At 38.0% G+C, this 19,438-nt stretch overlaps 2 protein-coding genes across 3 annotated transcripts; both read left to right on the top strand.

The window, feature by feature from the left end:
* The first annotated feature begins 100 nt into the window (after positions 1 to 100).
* On the top strand, positions 101 to 3,542 carry tmem35 (transmembrane protein 35). Its single transcript, XM_057349565.1, has 2 exons — positions 101 to 323; positions 1,197 to 3,542. The coding sequence occupies exons 1-2, from the start codon at positions 204 to 206 to the stop codon at positions 1,557 to 1,559; spliced, it is 483 nt and encodes a 160-aa protein (XP_057205548.1). The 5' UTR covers positions 101 to 203; the 3' UTR covers positions 1,560 to 3,542.
* A 2,511-nt stretch (positions 3,543 to 6,053) lies between these two features.
* On the top strand, positions 6,054 to 19,347 carry cenpi (centromere protein I). 2 transcript variants are annotated; one of them, XM_057349546.1, is made up of 20 exons: positions 6,054 to 6,728; positions 8,775 to 8,912; positions 9,022 to 9,140; positions 9,250 to 9,357; positions 9,767 to 9,815; positions 9,919 to 9,965; positions 10,099 to 10,188; positions 10,295 to 10,426; positions 10,707 to 10,832; positions 13,136 to 13,256; positions 13,401 to 13,495; positions 13,707 to 13,824; positions 14,045 to 14,109; positions 14,402 to 14,511; positions 15,766 to 15,901; positions 16,060 to 16,184; positions 16,995 to 17,043; positions 17,510 to 17,728; positions 18,140 to 18,181; positions 18,274 to 19,347. In XM_057349546.1, exons 1-20 carry the CDS (start codon positions 6,668 to 6,670, stop codon positions 18,412 to 18,414), a joined length of 2,091 nt encoding a protein of 696 aa, XP_057205529.1. In that variant the 5' UTR covers positions 6,054 to 6,667; the 3' UTR covers positions 18,415 to 19,347. The 2 variants fall into 2 exon arrangements, with proteins under 2 accessions (XP_057205529.1, XP_057205528.1); XM_057349545.1 differs by lacking the exon at positions 6,054 to 6,728 and adding an exon at positions 7,696 to 7,969 and having other exon boundaries at positions 18,274 to 19,345.
* Positions 19,348 to 19,438: the final 91 nt, after the last annotated feature.

Genomic DNA, 19,438 nt, shown 5'->3' with positions numbered 1-19,438 from the left:
TGTTCTCTGTTGAGTGGTACTGTTTTACTGCACAGCGACTGCGCACTCTAGCGGTGGTTTATGGTACTGTAACGGGATGACAGGCAGCCATGTTTGATTCCATTCATTTGAAGCCCTTCCCCCTTCAGCATCTTCAGTAGCAGGACAGAGAAGATAGCTGGAGTGGGACAGCGGATGCCAGTTGAAGGGAGACTTTACCGAAGATGGCTTCTCCTAGAACAATAACCATCGTCGCCCTGTCCTTTGCACTGGGTCTCTTTTTCGTGTTCATGGGCACAATTAAACTCACTCCAAGATTAAGCAAAGATGCATATGGTGAAATGGTAAGTGGTCGTTGTTTTGCAGCACCGACATTTATCATCTGCAGCAACGTAGAAAGCGGCATTGTTTTAAGGCGCCAATGACGCGGATTATTTTCTGTAAAAGGTCTTCCGGGATATTTATTATTTTAGATGTAGGCTACGCCATGTATCGCATATGCTAAGACGTTTAGTCTATGTAACTTCATTTTCAATTCCTAAATGAGATCATTTAAACCAAAATTAAACATTTTAACATTTGTAGTATAAAATATAATACGGGCACACTTGAATCGCAGATCAGTCGGACAACGAAAAATAATTGAATCAGCCGAACAGTGAATGATGTGCACTGGCGCAACATGGTTTCATTATACCATAAAAAGGTCGGTTTTGACATCACTATGCAAAATCTTTACGCATTACATTTACGATCTAGAGAAGAAACGAAATCATATATTGTGTGATTTTAATACTGAAACGTTGCTTTCTGAAGCATTTTGAGTTTAGGCAATGGCGGCGTTTTCCAGCAAATTCTGTATCTCTCATCTGCAGGTGCAGCTGCTGCTGTGCTGTCGTCATCATGTCAGAAATTCGAATTTTGAACTGAATTACAAAATTCTACCTTTTAAATGTTTAAATGCACCCTTGCTTGCACGTATATAGATAACGGCATGTGTGATTTTAATGGTGATGATTATGAGGCCTGGTTCTGAGTGGGATAGGGGTTGTCCTTTCATTTGTCGTTTTTACACGTTTTACACTTAATATTACTGCATCTAGATCTGCGTTATGCAGTGCCCTGCACTAGAAAAAGGAATGCAACTGTCTTTGAATGTTCATGACAATATTACACTTTAATCGATTCTATTTTACATGTCTTTGTTCACTTTTCAGAAAAGAGCATATAAGAGTTATGCCAAGGCCCTTCCTGCACTGAAAAAGATGGGCATTTCTTCTGTGCTTCTACGCAAGATCATTGGTACCCTTGAGGTGGCATGTGGAGTGGTTCTGACCCTTGTACCAGGAAGACCAAAAGACGTGGCAAACTTTATTCTGCTACTGGTCATGCTGGCTGTGCTTTTCTTTCACCAGCTGGTTGGAGATCCCCTAAAACGCTATGCCCATGCCCTGGTATTCGGTATTTTGCTAACTTGCCGACTGCTTATCGCTCGTCAGGGCGAGGACAGGCCTGAGAGAGAGGAGAGACGAGAGGAGCAGATCAATGCCCAGGAAAAGAACAAAGTCAAAATCTCTTAGCTCCACAATTTTAAACAGAGCACCTGGCAAGAGATCCCTATGTGTGTCTCTGGATAGTAGAGAAGGTGCTCGGAAAAACAGACAGTAGTCCCAAAAGGTGATTTCTGTCCTTCACCGTCATATCAGCAGCCCAAAAATGTGTTCTTAATTTACTCTTACCTCATGTCTTCTGACTAAACACAAAGGTTCACCTTGGACAATCACCATTGTGGCAACTGTTCTGGCTGCGGTAACTTCTGCAGCAAAAGATTACACTACTGCTATTCTCCGCTGTAATTGTTATGCCCTTCGTAAAACAATATTCTAACACTGTTTATAAAACGGTCAGGTCTGGTCCTTGATTCTGATTGGTTGAGCCGAGTTCTAAGCCGTTATAAAATACCCCGATATATAACGGCTGACCGCATTACATAGCCTAAATATCACTTTATTTACTTTATTTTATGAAACCTTGCTACGGATATGGAATAACTGTTTTATATAAGCAATAAGCCCCGCGATGCAGTGGGTTACAGTGCATTTTATAACAGCTAAGGGGTTTTGGACAACGCCCTTAGCTGGTGTAAAATGCACTGTAACCCACTGCTTCGTGGGGCTTATTGCTTTATTCTACACCGGACGCAACTGGCGCTACATGACACACGTCTTGTTCTAATGAGATTGTCGCATCGCGCCGCGCCGTATCCACTGTGGACAAAATTTTTAATGGGGTTCTAATGCGTTCTATTATCTTTTGTTGTGTCGCGCCAGGTCCAGTGTAGACACGATGTAAGAAATACCACTTTTAAAGTCCCCATGGTAATCAAATAGGAAATTCTAAGTGTTTTACACAGTGTTGCAGTGATTATTATAAATGATTTATCCGTGCACACCAATATTTTTATTTATTTATTTGCACTTGTTATATTTAATCAAAAACATTATGCTCCTCTCCCCCTCTCAACAACAACACTTCACCACATGACGTAAGCAACAAAAAAGAGGTTGGACTATACTGACTGTCCAATGGCCAGGCATTTTTAGCCCTCCCCTCCGGTCCCAACTTACAACAAACCAATCAAAAAGGGAAAGGCAAAATAAAGCCCCGCCCTACCTTTTTTCTAATTTCAGAAGCCGTTTCACTTGGATATACTGTACGTCATGATACGGAAAAAAATTCAAACGCAACTTCCGTTTCATGGTGACTTTAAGATTATACTGTGATACAGATAACTACAAATGATTATGTATTTGTGTTTTTATTATTGTTTGGCCTACTGAAGATTGACACTGTACAAAACTGTCTGTTTTGAATGCATTCAACGTGATTATCCTATACATTTGTTTGTTGAAACAATAAAAATTAACTCCTACCAATGGTTATCTATTAATGCTGTTAAATATCAAATAAGGAAAGTAAAATGAATTTTATTTGTCAGTTTCACCTCACCCTTTGGTTCAGATGGTAGGTGTTTAATATAGCCTCAAACCAAGTCCTTAATATTGTTTATCTGTTATTTATATTTTTCTTAATATTATTGCTGTATCTGTTGTTTTCTATGTTTAAATGAGGGAATTTCAGAAGTTGGTCTTTGTTTCTTACCACATTTGTTTTTCTAGCTGTCCAATAAAAATGTCTGTTGAACCTACTGGTTTCTTGCTCCTTTTAAAATCTTTATAATACTTTGTTACATTTGCCTAACTATGGAAATTAGAGCAAATATTTTTCTCTGTTGTTTTTTCATGTTTTTAATTTTGGTGATCTGTTTGGTTGTATTGATAATAATAATTTGCCTGAATATTGAACAAAGAATATGGATGTAACCTACAGTATACTCAGACGTTTTTCTGGATACCATGAACTATTTAAAGAACAGAATGTTTACACATTATGGGTCATGTTATACTTTTGACAGTGAGAAAATAAAATCTCTGGTATGTTTGTGCATGTGGATGCTGACAATAAAACATCAGTTTAGTAAACAGGAGTTTTATTGAATTTCATTAATGGATGCCAGTGTTTTACTTTACGTGCATATTAATAATTAGCATATAGAGCTGTGGACAAAAAAGAGACCACTCCAGATTTGCCTTTAATCCACATTTCTTTATTGAGACTATGCCACTGGAATATCCCAGTGTCTGTTAAATTTCAACAAAATCAAATCTCAGAAGTGGTATATTAACCCAACAGTAATGTAAAGACTGAGAGCATACAAAGACGCATGAAAATTGTGATTAAAAATCAAGTTTATTCAATCAAATATTACCGTATCTTTTAAAAACACATGTAAAACAGTGCAGTGTATCTTTCTGCATCCAATTTAGCTAATAAATGCATATAAATAAGCAATATTATTTGAAATTTAGGAGAAATGTCAGTAGTTAACAGAATGAAACAAATACGATATTTGTCTCTAAACATACACATACTGTAGACTACATACCCTAACGTAAAAGTTAATTTAGAAAAACCGAATGCTATCCACTCGTTTCACTTAAAGATTATAACAATTATTAAGATGCTGCATTCGTAGTACGCTAAATGTGAAAAAATGCAACGCTGTACATGGCCGCTCGAACGAAGAGTCGTCATCGGACATTCACAGTAGTCAAAAGTCAAAGTCTGCTTTATTGTCAATTCTGCAACATGTACAGTACATACACATAGAGCAGTGGTTCTCAAACTGGGGGCCCCAAGATGGATCCAGGGGGGTGTAAGTCACCACCCGCTGGTCCAATGACGGTATCCAGAGGCGTGGCGAAGGCTTCACACGTGTTCTTGTCTTCCTTTGTTTAGCGGAACAGTATTTGAATGAAAGCATATTTCACTTAATTACCTCTATTTTATCTGACTCCAATTTAATAATATCTCGACTTCTCATTTAGTTTACATTTAACTTTTATTATTAATAATTGTGAAATTTGGACGGATGTCTGATTCCTCTGTTTTATTCTAAATTACACTCCTTCATCCGATTCTCAATGTCGCTTAGAGTCTCGCGCCGGCCGTTATACGCGGATCTCACGGTCACAAACTCGCCAGTCTTGGTCACTGCCAGAGGTTTCTATGACTAGTAATGCTCAGATGGCCGTCTCCAACCAGCACTTCCTGAGACATTATTTGATCTAGTCCCCTTAGACTATTGACAACTTAATGAAAGTAATGATTATTTCCAACCAGAGGTCATGACCACTCCATAGAGATAAATAGACCAATCTTACTTCCTCTGACGGTAGCTTTATATAATCATGCCATAGTTTCCTATGTACACTTAGTTAGAATAATATTACAATAACCAGAGGTTTTGGTGACTTGCCCTATTTAGATTGGTCAGACAACGTGCTGTTCTAAACGGAAACGATAGCCCCTACGGTCTAATGACACTTAAACTAATGTCAAGTAGTTAGCCGGAGCTCTAGAATCTCAGCTGGCGTGCCCAATGCTCCACCTAATACAGGATTCTAGTCCGTCACAAACCTGAACGTAGATTTGCGGTAACAAAGGATATAGTGTGATCTACTAAAGTTTATAAACTCAGAACAATACAGAATGAATTCAAACATAACAATTTATTATTAGCCAGGTAAGGGAAGCATAATTCAAAATCCAATTCAAGGTTCAATTCAATAATCAATGGCAATCAATATAATTCAATAACAAATAATAGAAAATCATAAGAAATAAAGCAAAGAGAAGTTCAATGTTGCATACCTGGCAAGAGACGACACAGAGGAATTTGTGCGGGAGATCTGGCTACAGATTCCCTGATATTTTTGTCAACTTCCCTTAAATACCAAATCAGAACAAAGCATTATGGAAATATTCTTTAGAGTTAGGAATTTGGCTGTGATTGGGTCTTGTGATCCCTGGGTCTGTACTTAATCTGCATACAGTAGGTGATTGGTGAAAGTTACCAAATGTGTGAGAAATGCTCCAGCACTGAGGGAAGTTTGCTAAGTTCTTACAAAACTTTGTTATTGCATTCTGTTGTTATGGGAGTGAGACCATTGTACCAGTTGCACTGAGACCTTTTGGATGATACCAAACATGTGTATGTTTTTGTGTACGGCCCTTAGAGCTTTTGGGTGTCCTGCGTTGAGTGAGAGGGCAGTAAAGGAACAGTTGGGGGTGCAGGGTGAGGTCTGCATCTGTGATTCACTTGTATGTGTCGTTTGAGATGTAGGTGTTAGCTCAGTAGGGAGTCCATTGTTTCTCAAAGGAATATGTCCTTTTGGTTCAGGTCTCCCACTATACTGAGAGATGCTCTCTGTACTTTTCCCGAGATGATTATCTTTAGATCAGGAATCGGTGTGTTGTTCTTTCAGCAAGGGGCGCCATTTTGGCCTAGGTTCCCCACTGTGCTTAGAAGCCTTCTTTTGTTTCTCAGGAGAAGAATAGTCTCTGGTCGGGACATCTTGGCTCCGACCTTACAGTTGCCACAGATTTTGTGGCATTTTATGAAATATAGAAATGTATCATAGATTTTATGCAAACATCAGAAAAATGACACCACCAACCAAAAGAATTGAGGTTCCAGCATTGTATGAATGGTTTTGGTTTAATTAAAATTCTAAGTTTAAGATTATACGTCTTTATATGGGGGGCCGCAAAGTGATGCACTTAACACAAAGGGACCTTACAACAAAAAAGTTTGAGAACCACTGATATAGAGGATTGAAATTGCGTTACTCCCAGACTCATGGTGCATACAAATAACACTAACACAAAATAAAAACATATAAAAAAGATACAGATAAATACAGATTATTATATATAAGTTTGCACCTACGTCACGGTTTGGTCAGTTACCCGGATGCGCAGCCATATTGGAGATGCTCGGATGTAAACAACAGCATGGATTGCACGGTTAATGTACTACATAAAAACGTTGGGCACTCACTAAATCCTTGGTGTTTCGAGTCAGACGTGATCACCCAAACGTGTTTTTTCGTCAATTTGAACAATTATAGGTAATTTAGATGGTTACAGTAAGGTTAGGGTTAGGGTAAAGGTTTCGTAAAACTTGAAACACCAAAGATTTAGTCAAAACCAACAAGCTACGCCCACGGATCTGACTCGAAACACCAAGGATTAAGTGAGTGCCAAGACGTTGTTCTACTAATTTATGACATCTAAACCACGGAAAAAACACGTGGAAGCTGCTAAATCATATAGAGAAGGACTTGGTAAGCAGAAAAGGGCGTCTATATTTTGACAAACTAAAGTTAATAGGAATCACAATGGCCATATGCAGTAACATCACATACATACAGTATAAGCACTGACGGACGACCCAATTTCCTATATTTCTCATCCTCATCCAGACATAGTGAACTACTTATTTTCTTCGCCAATCAAGTCCTAACGTTACCCCTAAACCTTATTCTCATAGAAAACTTTTGGCAGTTTTTTTGTAAAAAAAATCACCATTTAATCACGCATACACGCTGGTGTTGTTCCCTTTTAACTAAATTACTAGATTATTTAATAAAACAGCGTGCCTCTTAACTATGTTACAGGGATTCGTTACCCATGAATGTGAGTGTGTGTCTACATCCATGTAGAATAGTTAAATTAAACTACACACAGTAACGTTAAATACTACCTCGTGAGTGAAGTTCAGAGTAGAAAATAATTAATTATACTGCACGTGATGTTATAGCATATGGCTATAGCGATTCTCGGGTGTAATCGACTTGCATTAAAGCACTTTATTTTCAGTTATTTCTAAAGAAGAATATTTTTTTCTCCAGAAATATCTGCGATATCCATTAGGTTCAATAGCAGTGTTTACGTTCAATGCCTCCAACATGGCCGACTTCCGGATTGATGACGCGTCGTGAAAACCCTCTATGTAAAATACAACTTTACAAGCATGGATATTTAAAAAAAGATGTAAAGGAACTGGAACAACTTGATTTTAAAGTTCCAAAATTTGAGCTTCGAAAATATCATATCTGCTACAGTTGATGACCGATTTAATTGTTGGTCTTAAATATTTTGTTTAATTTCATCGCGAGCGATATAATTTAGTAGATAGGATTTGGTCTGCCTAGTGAGGAGACATAACTGAAAGTGGCTTTGGTATAGCTAATGCCCCCCCCCCTTCTAGCCACAACCAATGCCTTCCTGGTAGTACCGGAAGTGATCAAGTGCGCATGTCTAAACGGTCGCGGGAGGTTTGGCGTTTGGTTTGAATGGTGTTTCGTAGAGAGTGAGACGCATACTCGAAAACACAATAATTAATATTATGTAGCACAAAAAATGGCCGAATTATCTAACCTGACCGGGTTAGCGCCAGATCAGTCGGGGGAAACATATTCAAACGTATCCTCTGCAAGCAACCGGAGTTTACGTTTGGCGGAAAAAGAAAAGAAGAAAGGCGAGGCGGATCCATTTGGGCTTGCTGTAAAGTATCTTTCTCGGGGTGAGTGAAATATAAAATAGCAATACAAAACAAGCTCTCAAAATAAACAACATCCAAATGCAGCAGCATAGAATAGTTTTTACTTGAAATACTATTTAATCTTACTTTACACAACCACAACAACAATATACCATCTGATGTGGCGACCAAGTTATCTTATTTATATAAAATAAAACCGTAGTAGTTAACTGTTTTGTACATACAGTTTTAGCTGTAGACAATTGTTTCACTACTGGGAAAAACAATTAAAACTAAAACAGTGCGTTTAATGGTTATAATGTGAATCGTATAGTATGGTATACTATGGGTAATGTGTTTGGCTCTGTTGGTGGGATGTGTCTGATGAATAGGAACCAATAGAATAGCATTAAAAGGATAGGTCACCCAAAAATGCAAATTCTGTTATTATTTACTCTTGTCATTTCAAACTTGTATAACTTACTTTTTTTCCGTAGGAACACCAAATAAGATATTTTGAAGAAGTTTGGTAATCGAACAAGCCAATGCAATGCAATGCAATGCAAGTCAATGGGTACCGCCATTGTTCGGTTACCAGCATTCTTTAAAATATCTTCTTTTGTGTTCTGCAGAAGAAAGAAAGCCATACAGGTTTGAAATGACAAGAGGGTGAGGAAATGACAGAATTTTAAATTTCTGGGTAAACTATCCCTTTAAGTCGTATGGCTCAAAAATGCTTAAAACACTCAATGGTAAACAGCTGATGGTTCACAATGGTATTTGTAGTCCATCAAAATTTGTACAGTTTTTTCCACAAGGGCTGTAGGCATTTTTGTGTATTTAACAGTGGAAGCTGGCACAGTGGTCAGAGGGAATGATGAGCTGGAGAGAAGCCTGGTGTTGGTGGAGACAGTGGCTCTCAGTAATGGTCTCCATCCAGATGTCATCGCAGTGCTTCTAGATTTGGCTTTAAGCCTCAATGCAGGTAAAGTCATTAGAAACATACTAAAGAGCTCACGATTAAGCATGAAAATTGTTGCATAAAACGTTTTTGCTGTATTTAACTGAGCAGTTGCTTCAAATTGATTCAACAGGAACTGCCAATTGCACTCGAGTGCTTAAATTTCTGATACCTGCCACAGTGGTGCCACAGGAGGCCATTGTGAGAGGGGTGTCGTGGCTCTGTGTAGGGAAAACGCCAATGAACGCACAGGTAAGGAACTGTTGGTTGTCTGGTAACTGGCGACATGGATGTTACTTAATTCTGTAATATTTACATCACTGAAAATTGATCTGATTCTCTAAATAAACTGATCTTATAGGTTGTCTTTGTCCGTTGGGTACTCACCGTGTTTGACTTGATTGACTGCAAAGACCACTTGAGGTCAATTTATGGCTTCATTTTCAGCTTTGTGACTGAAGAAAATCTGGTACGTTTGTCTTATCAACTGTTCTTTGCTAGTTCTGATTTAAAGGGATAGTCCACCCAAAAAAATTAAAATCTGTCATCATTTAATCACCCTCAAGTTGTTCCAAACCTGTATTCATTTATTTGTTCTGTTGAACACAAAGAAGACATTTCTGGGACATCATCGACTACCATAGTAGGAAAAATTATTGTATCATTTTTTGTTCTGTTGAACACAAAATGAGATATTTTGAAGAATTTAGGAAAGCAAACAGTTCTAGGGCACCTTTGACTACCATTTTAATTTTTCCTACTTTTGTTCGAAATATCTTTCTTTGAGTTAAAAAATGTATTGCCATAGAAACTGCTGTATATATTTTTGACTTAAGTTTAAGTGTTGAATTAATCATTGTGTTATTTTCACTTTTTAGTGCCCTTTCATCTGTCACCTGTTGTATCTTTTAACCATGAGGGAACATGGTAGGTTGTTAACTAAGTGGCTTAATTTGTATATGTTTGTGAATGCCGCAACATCATATCTACATGCTGCACATTATTCTTATTCTGTTTCTTCCTTTCACAGTCCATCCATACAGAGTGAGGAAACTCCTGGACATTCAGGCCAAAATGGTACGAATGGGATTTGTAACAATAGTTTCAAACCATTTGATCCCCCTGTATAAAATGTTGATTTAAAAACCTTTAAAATGTGAATGACTGTGTCAGCTCTGCCTTCATGGTATTGGTTTTTTCACTGTTGTAGGGCAGACAGCCTTTTCTCACACAACTTCTGGCACTCTATAAAGTGTTCCGGCCAGACTTGGTGACAGTCTCTGTTCCATCGAGAGTAAGGGTTAGTATTTATTATTCTGTTCTCTGACAAAACTTAGTTCTGTGCCTGGTGTTTCAGGCTGTGTTTTCAAAGACTGCATTTTTCTCTACGTTTTTTTTTCTTGAAGACTGGTTTTAAGAATTACAACGCTCCCTGGAAAGTGGCTCTGAGTGCTGTGCAAAGGAAAAACAAGGGTGCAGTTCTGGTTGACCAGAGCCTGAGTCTGGATGTGAAAGAGAAGCCATTATCCAGAAAGAGGGTATGATGTCATCACTGAAATCTTAGGAATGTAGTTCCATTACAAACTGAATGTAGATTCTATTATTAAACACGTCTCTCGCCATTAACATAGAAGCCATGGGAACTGATTTGGCGTAAAGACAAGAATATTAAAGAAAGAAATGGAAATACTGTCATGACTTTATTGTAATTGTCTTGTTAAGTGGCTTTTTTATGGCATTACATAATTACAGTGAATTTTAGCAACCTTGACTCAGCTGTGCAGATTATAAATGATTCTCGCTTTCTGGTGTCAATAGAAACTGCATCACCTGGAGATACCTCCCTTGAGCTCAGTTTTCGATAGCAACCCCAAAAGGAAGGTCTTTGGTCTGCAGGAGCTCCGTTCTTTCAAACAGCTGCTGGAGAACATTGACAATATAGAGGTAATGCACACACAATGTTTTACAACATACTGCTCTGTATGACTTCAGTAAGATTCAGTGCTGTGCCGGGCATTACAAGCTTTTTTATCACTTTCAAGACGTGCCAGGGTTCGAAATTGAGAGTCCCAGATAACCGTAATGGCTAATTCTTTATAGCCTGATAGTGGCACTTAAAGTTTAACCAATTATTTTTATTTATTCTCTACTTCTTTTAAAATCTCATTGATTGCTGATTGAAACCATGAAAACCACGTTCAAATTAATATATTTCATCTAACAAACCGTAATATCTAATATTTTCTACATATATTTATTTTTGTGTTCTGGTCTGATTTCTACATTTAAAAGCGTTGCGTTACTGTGGAATGGCCACTTAGTGGCGCTAAGCTTTTACAAAACTGATTACAAAAAATGGGCCATAATGGTAATTTATAATGGCAAGCAAGTTATTCATGTAATGTAACTTAAAATAATAATATTATTTCTCCATGATCATTTTTTTCAAAGAAGTATTCATAAATGTAAATGGATCATGTTTTTGTTGGCGTAACATTTTTAGTTCTTAGTTTTTTTTCTTATTTTCTTTTCCTTTTTTCTTTTTGTGTTCTGGTCTGATTTCTACGTTTAAAAGCGTTGCGTTACTGTGGAATGGCCACTTAGTGGCGCTAAGATTTTACAAAACTGATTACAAAAAATGGGCCATAATGGTAATTTATAATGGCAAGCAAGTTATTCATATAATGTAACTTAAAACAATAATATTATTTCTCCATTATCATTTTTTCAGAGAAGTTGAAATATTTATAAATGTAAATGGATCATGTTTTTGTTGGCATACATTTTTAGTTAGTTTTTTTTTCTTTTCTTAAAATATTAAGTATGTTTAATACTGTTTAACACTATAAGTACCAAACAGTATATGGCCTTGCAAAATATCTTCCAGAACTTCATCAGAGCACTTTTAAAGTAGATTACATTACTATGGTTTGTTATATCTGCCTGTTTCATGCTCATTTGGATCTACATAGTACAAATAATAAATAAAAAGCCATTGTGCTTTGAAGGATACGAAGTCCCCAAAATGTTAACTCACAATAGGAGAGAGTGACTGACTTGTGATGCGATCACTTTTCTCTCACACATATGACATATAAGCATATAACTGGATGTCTATGTAGTTTTATCTGTTTTTTCAGAAGGTTATGATGACAGTGGGTTTCAGACTGTACACTGACAGCGTGATGCGATTGTTTTCCACTCCTTGATGTGCAATATAAGCATTACATTTAAGATATACTTGTGTTATAAATCCTTTAAATGTGCTGTTGTGGTTTTGGCCAAAAAAACCTCCTGGCAAAAGTGTTTTTGAAAGTCATGGCGACAAGTTAAAAACACATTAGACACCACTTACATGCTTTAAAGGTAAAAGTGTTACTTTTTCCTGTCAATCCATGTGGATTTTGTCCGTAAAAGAATGCACTGTCACTTTAATTGAGCGTGAGCTCCGCGAGCACTCACTCTTTCGCATGTGGTAAGAATGCTCTCATCTGTTAACATGTGCGCCGGAAAAAATATGCGCTGCTTGCGCACTGCTGGCACGTGCTGTGTGAAAGCAGCAATAAAATGTTTACGTCATCCAAAAGCACCTAACAAATGGTTTATGTCTAACACATCCACAGACTTGGAAGACCTTAGTAAATCTCTTTAAAGGCTTGTGGACATTTATGCTTCATTCTACACAAAGTTGAAAAGAGACATTTCGTCAGGGTATGCTAACAACATGTTTAAGGTGATTCTGGAGGTCTGCAAGAGGAAAGGATAGACGAAGCAGCCTGTGAAATGAGTCATTTGAAAAAAAAATGTGTCATGGCCGTAGGGAAGCATCATTGATTCTTTCTCTCTGTGGCACTTCTATCATTAGAACCAGTCGTTTCTCAGATGAATGATGCGCTTGCTCTTTAGTTACAGAAAGACTCAACCATGTCCGTTGTCAATCTGTCATCAAGTTGCATTTGTTTATTATTCCCTAATTCCCATATTGAGAAGCATCTGTTTATAGAGTGACAGAAATTACAGTGTTAGACCATCTAGTCATCGGAGAGAATGGTTGAATTGTGTGTGTATCTTAACTGTTCGTAAGCTGTGAATATCAGCACAGGTCTCAAAGGAGCCAAAGAACGGCTGAATCCATTTATTTTGCCTGCAGTTGTTTTGACAGCTCTTTGGTTATGATATAGTGTGTCTGTGTAGCACAAATGCAAATTGGTAGTGTTTCATTGCTTGATGTCTTTAATGTTTTTCAGCTGCCTGCCCAGATGGGTTCTCTGCTCGGATCGGCCCTGTCTCTGCACTACCTGGACTGTGTGCAGGATGAGTCCGCCTTCCTGCGCCTTAACTTTTGGCTTGGGCACTCGTTGCAAGAGGGTACATTTCTTATAATGCATTGCCAAACATTTTCAGACAAATGATAGCAAATTCTCTGGTGTCTCCCTGCTTGTCAACATGCATTAGATATTTTCTGAGTCACGTGCAGAACCACAACGCGGTTACATTTCTTGTTTTGCGCAGAGTTTTTACTGTGTCCTGTGGATGGGAGTTCTGACAACACTTCTGAAGCGTGTCGTTTCCTCAGCACCATCCTCTCCTCACAGCAGTTCCTACAGGTAACACAAACCAGTAGAAGACAAATAATACCCAATAGGAAATTAACATTGGCAGCCTCAAGGTTGGATCTTCAATATGAGAAATATTTGGCAGTGTATTCCATAAAAGCCTAGCACATCTATCAATCTGTTTTTTGGCTAGCTTCGTTCGGCTACTTGTGAAATTCTCCAGTCGACATGCTGACACTTTCTGTATGTGCGTTGTTCTCAGGAGGGTTTCTCCAGCACGGAGAGTTTTCTTTATAAGTTCCTGAGTGTGTGGGATGGCTGTCTGCTCCGGCCGCAGATTCTGGATCTTCTCAGTGACATTCCCTTAATGCCCAGCTTCTGTGAGTGTTCCATGTACTTCTGGTGGAGTACATTTGAGAGGAAAAAAGCTGCTCGGCTGTTGTATAAATATCAAGTTATATCAATCATGATAGTTAGCAACACATTTTGACTTTTCCCCTTTAATGAGAATCAGTTATCGCTTCAAATTCTGTCTTAAACATTTTTTGTTGCTTCATGCAGAAAGCTGTAATTTAAATATATTTCTTCTTTTGTGCGCAGACATGAGGAAACTCCTTTTCGAGCCACTGAAGCAGCTCTATTTTACCTCCACCGTCTTTTTCAAGGTGGGTATGCATTTTTATTTCCTCCCATTTGCTTTTCTTTTTATTCCTCTCGCTTTCATCCTGGTTGTATCAGATCCAAGCGGAGCATTGCAGCATGAGCCAGATTGTGTCAACGAATGCCTAAACAATTCAGACATGAGTGAATTAGTCTTTCCACATGAGTCCGCGGCATCTTTAGACCTCCTGTGATGATGTTGGAGTGGTGTTTTGATTAAGCTCGGAGTGGTTGAAAGCAGGTTTGATTTTCTTTTAGCCCTTATCTGAATGTGCCATTTTACATTGTCTTCCACAGTGTAGTGTCATCGAGTGTCTGAACAACATGCTGGTGAAGTGGCTGACATGGCATTCAGTCAGCGTGGTGAAGGGCGGCTTGGACATCAGCCTCAACAGCAATAGCACCATGTGAGTACCCAGAAGCATTTGAAGGTTTCACTCAAAATGTTTAGTCAAAAGTGAATATTTACTCTATTAGTTAAAGGACCAGTCAGTGATATTTAGCGACATCAACGGCTCACTCGAACCCTCCCTTTTGAACACTACGGTGGCTGACACGGGGCTAAGATGTCATCACATTTTCACTTCTTTGCTGAATGAGATAACATTTACGAAATGCGCTCTGTAGCGCAGTTTGTCCGTTTAGGGCTACTGTAGAAACATCATGGTGAATTTCATGTAAGGGGACCGCGGTGTATGTAGATAGAAATAGCTCATTCTAAGGTAATAAAAACTTAACGCTTCATTATGTAAGGTTTTTATACACCTCTGAACACATAGTTATGTATATTATTTTGCATTTCTGTCAATGGATCCTCCTTAATCTTACACAGTGGTCCTTTAATTGTTGTGGTCGTGTGCACAATTTATGGATTATTTTTAAGAAAAACCTTAAGGCTTTTTAAACAACTTTGTTCATTGTTGTGTTTTGGTTAATGTAACCAGGATTATGTGAGGGGTTAGTTTAAATTATAATATTATTAAAAATAACATCTGCCAAATATGCTTTTTATAAATCAGTCAGATCAAACCCTTCCAGCGTTATGTCCAGCTGACATAAATTCACTCAAAGAATATGTCAGTTTTGTCTTTAATGCACCTTACTGTGTGTTCACTCTGTCCAAAAAAATAATCCCCCAAAATGTGACCACACTTCAGTGATTGTATTTTAAAAGCCTCGCCTGAGGTTTACAATTTCTTTATATTTTACATGTAAAAGAGATCTATGAACTGCACCTGTGGTCGGGCTCTATCTGAACCTCGTTCACACTGAAAGCGCTCTGTGGAATGGGGTGTAATGAAGTGTGTGTTGCCTGCCGTGCATTGCTTTTCCCTCACTGCTGATTTGGTTATTTTTTTATTACATTACTGAGGTGCACAGCTGAAGGAGAAATTATGATCAAGGGCAAAACCCCGTTTGACTGCTCTGGTGTGCCATGCATCACTGCGATATACCCATTATTTCTTTTTGCTTTGGGTCTCTGTGCTGAAAGAATTGTTTGGGTGCCACAAAGCGTAGCACAAAGGCACATCTGGCGTATAGTAGGTGTTATTTAAAGGCAATTCATACTTCTCTAAAAATATAGTACAATCTACAAGGAGAACTAATTTCTTTAACACTAAGTGAAGTAAGTGAAATGAGTTATGCTTATTTCTTCCTAGGGCTATGACCCTGTCTGGGTTCATGGACTCTGTCATGGAGCTGGTGCGTTTTGTGGGATTGCTGGCATCTGAAGGACTCCGTCTGGAGAACTGCCATGTGCTACTGCTCAACCAGACACTTGCCTTCTATGAGACGGTACACTCAGCTGTGATTAACTTGACGCAATGTTCTTGGCAACATGACGTCAGCCGAAGTGTCTGCCTACATTTCACTAAGATTTGTGTGTGTGTTGATTTGCCTGATATGGTTAAATCTCTCGGTACTTATGGAAGCATTCTTTCTGTCATGTGTAGGTATGTGACATGTTTTTAAAGTTCAGCTTACCCTTGATCATCATGCTCCCGGCGGGCGTTTTCTACCCAGCGCTCTTCGCAACAGACTCAGTCAGTGTGGATCGACTAGGCTACATCATGTACAGGTACGATATGTGAGCTTTAGTAAGCCTTTTTTTGTTTTACCCGCCATTCAGAACATTCTTTACTTTAAAAATGAATGTGATCAGGCTAATGCAAGGCGTCTCAAGAAATAGTTTTAATGGGTGAGTGAGCCGGGTGAAAGCAAGTTATTCTTGACTGTGCTCACCTGTTTGCTTCTGGCTGAGCTGAGGAGAACAGCCCGAACCTTCAAATGCTTTATTTTGCCATGACATGCTGCCTGTAAGCAATAGATGAAATGAAGTATGAAGATCCTTTCATCTGCTTCGGCACACAAGCCTTTGTACTGTGCCATTGGAAAGACTGGATATCAAGCCTGTACTGGTGAATTACCATTTATTCCTGTGTATTGAAAGATATAGAGAAATCTCTATATATTTATATATTTTAATTTTGCTGCTAGCGTGATAAAATATTTTTTTTTAGTATACAAAGGTGTAGATGATACCACTAGGAAACAATTGTTGCACTTTGGCTATACATACATTTATTTTTCAACAATTATATAAGTTGCTGCCTGCCAGCAAGGCTTCCATTGTAAACACATTTTTCATTCGCTTTTAAATAATGTGTGGAAACTAGTGGTCATCACTTAAATTATCGCAGAACATTCTTTTGTAATTGTAAGATCTGCAAAAAGTATCAACCTCAAGGAGAATTTCCTTGAATCTGATTCTTTTCAATTTCTCAGTCTTACAATAAGAGACTGTTTTATTCTTTCCTTCTTTTTATCAAACTATATTAACCTAACATGCTCACGTTATTGAAAAACAAAACATATTTCCATTCCTCAGGTACAGGAAGAATCTGACCTTGGCTAAGAGACAAGAGAAGCAGAGAGAGGTGATGAGGAAATTGTCATAACACGAGCACACAGCAAAGTCATGAAAAGCCTACTGAGTCTATAAGGGTTTGGTTTCTAAATAATTTACTCACAGTGGTTAAATTATAAAGTCCCTCAAGCTGTGCTTCAAGACATATGATTAAGCACATTTTTGTGTAATCCTCACAATTTCTGTTGGGGATGAAATGTGTGTTTTATGTTGAATCCAGTAGGGAGGAGGTGGCATTGATATGTGGGTGTGGCCTGACATGGCAATGGATAAAATGGAAGCCCTACAGTCATGTCCACAGTGCAGCCTATAATAATTTGACCATACTGTGTATATGGTGAAAGAGTTTATTTAGGCAAAGGACATGTAAAATACAGACTGAAGTATATGATATGGCTTTAGATCCCTTGATTGACAGATGTTGTTTTACTCCTAAACGCCTAGTCATTTTAACATGCATCTACATTACATTACAGCAAACATTTCACATAAGCCGAAATACATACAAAGAGTTCAATCGAAATCTTCAAGCCATGGTGAACTCCATGTGGAACTCTTCATGGTGCCTTCCTGGCTCGGACCTTGAGATCGACAAGGATCTAATAGCTCTAAGCAAAGTGGCCGAACCTTGGTGCCGCTTCGACCTAATCCACCACCCAGCGCTTTTCAGCTACGCCATCGAATTTCACCAGAAGGTAAGCACTTGTGACATTGAAAGCCACAAGATCTCACGGTGGTACACTGATGCTTAACTGTCATTTCATTTGGAGCAAAGGAATGAAATTCAGCTGTGCAAACTAATTGGATGAGTATATTACATTATGCGTAAAGCCTTGTGTCACTAAAGCGGCTAGCGCTGCCTTCACTTTTTGCTAATAACTTTAGGATTGGGCAAGGAGATAAATGTGGTTTTAATGTATATTTTATGGAGGATCCATTAATACATTATTACATTTTATAATTCATGGAAGCTGTGTGAGACAGGAGTTTTCATCATCTTTAATAATACAAGTACCTTTTTTGGTCCAACTGCAACAGTCAGCAGTGTTCCACTGAGATTTAAAACAGATGGAGAACAATGAATATTTATGTGTTCTCTTTATCAGTGTTGGCCAGAGAGGAAGGATGTGGATCTTGGTTCCATAAAGGTAATGAAGCTGCTTTTTATTAAAGGTACCTGTAATATCTCAACATCCTGCTGTAATATACCAAACGATAACCATATTTGTCATGTTTACAGGCTGGAAAGTACTGGAACTGGTACATGGAGTTTCTCTTTAATCAAGGCTTTGATGGCCTCAACAACTTTATTCAGACCAACACAGGCCACAGCTCTTCTTTGAGTAGTCGAGATGACAGACAGCCCGCAAGTCAGCCTTGATGCTGGCAGTGTGTCCAAACGTCAGGGGGCCTAATCTCTGTTTCAATTAACGTGTATATATTTCATAATCACTCAGAGACTATGTTACCAGTGTAACTGTAAATACTTTGTAAATGTACATTATTTTTCATGAAAACCATTTAGTCCTTTGTGCTTTGTCTGGTGTTGTAGATAATTTTGCCAAATGTTTTTTTTTCTGTGCTCAAAAAACGGAAACATTTTTTATACTTGTAGAAGAAAAATCATGGTTAAAGTTTTGTTTATAGACCGTTTTGCAAGACATAAACAACACTGGTCAAGAAGCACGTCCTTTATGGTTTTTAATTATTTTCGTGAATATAACAAAATCTTAAAGATCGTTTAACATTTCTCTTCAGTTCTAAAAGTTCTATTAGTAGTGTTACGAAACTGACACGGGAAGTGTTTCTGGACCACTGCACAACATTCGTTATTTATTTTATATAGATTTCAAATGGATGCTCATTGTCAAAGTTTAACACAGTCTTTGCTTTTGTTAGCCAGTTGCAGTTTGTATCTGACCAATCTCGGATTAAAACTGCTCCTTTTTCCAATCTAGCATGAGGTAGAGCAGTCTGTTGCAGACGTTTGCCATTTTCTCTTTAATTGAAAGATCCATCTGTTTGGCCATTAGACTTCAAGTTCTAAACTTGACTTGTTTGTACTGTAAATAATTGGCTGATAGGTGCAATAACTAAAAGTTTTTTTTCTTTATGATACCACTATAGATTTAAAGAATGCTTTTGGGAATCAAAAAGCCAGATGAATCTACTAAGCATTTTAAAACTATAGGAAACTATACATCACTATTTAAGTGTCGTCTATTTTATAATCTCCTTTGAATGAACTGCATTGTTAAAATAGTATGTTGCATAATCCAAAACCAGATGCATAATCAACCAATATGAAATTGTTGCTTAAAGACCTCGACCTGGGTTTATTACAAATGATACACTTCCTATATTTTTATAAAAAAAAACTATACGGACTAACTTACACCTTTAAA

The sequence above is a fragment of the Triplophysa rosa genome, linkage group LG13 (assembly GCF_024868665.1).
Source record: "Triplophysa rosa linkage group LG13, Trosa_1v2, whole genome shotgun sequence".
Classification (NCBI taxonomy): domain Eukaryota; kingdom Metazoa; phylum Chordata; class Actinopteri; order Cypriniformes; family Nemacheilidae; genus Triplophysa; species Triplophysa rosa.
The sequence above is the reverse complement of the archived record's forward strand: the minus strand, read 5'-3'. Positions and strand labels throughout refer to the sequence as shown.

What these genes read in the sequence shown, in the direction of transcription:
- tmem35 (XM_057349565.1), top strand. Translation starts at nt 204, where the DNA reads ATGGCTTCTCCTAGAACAATAACCATCGTCGCCCTGTCCTTTGCACTG. An exon ending in AAGATGCATATGGTGAAATG is followed by an intron (nt 324 to 1,196) that starts GTAAGTGGTCGT and finishes TTCACTTTTCAG; the next exon opens with AAAAGAGCATATAAGAGTTA.
- cenpi (XM_057349545.1), top strand. Translation starts at nt 7,807, where the DNA reads ATGGCCGAATTATCTAACCTGACCGGGTTAGCGCCAGATCAGTCGGGG. An exon ending in TGGACATTCAGGCCAAAATG is followed by an intron (nt 9,966 to 10,098) that starts GTACGAATGGGA and finishes TCACTGTTGTAG; the next exon opens with GGCAGACAGCCTTTTCTCAC. An exon ending in CTCAACAGCAATAGCACCAT is followed by an intron (nt 14,512 to 15,765) that starts GTGAGTACCCAG and finishes ATTTCTTCCTAG; the next exon opens with GGCTATGACCCTGTCTGGGT.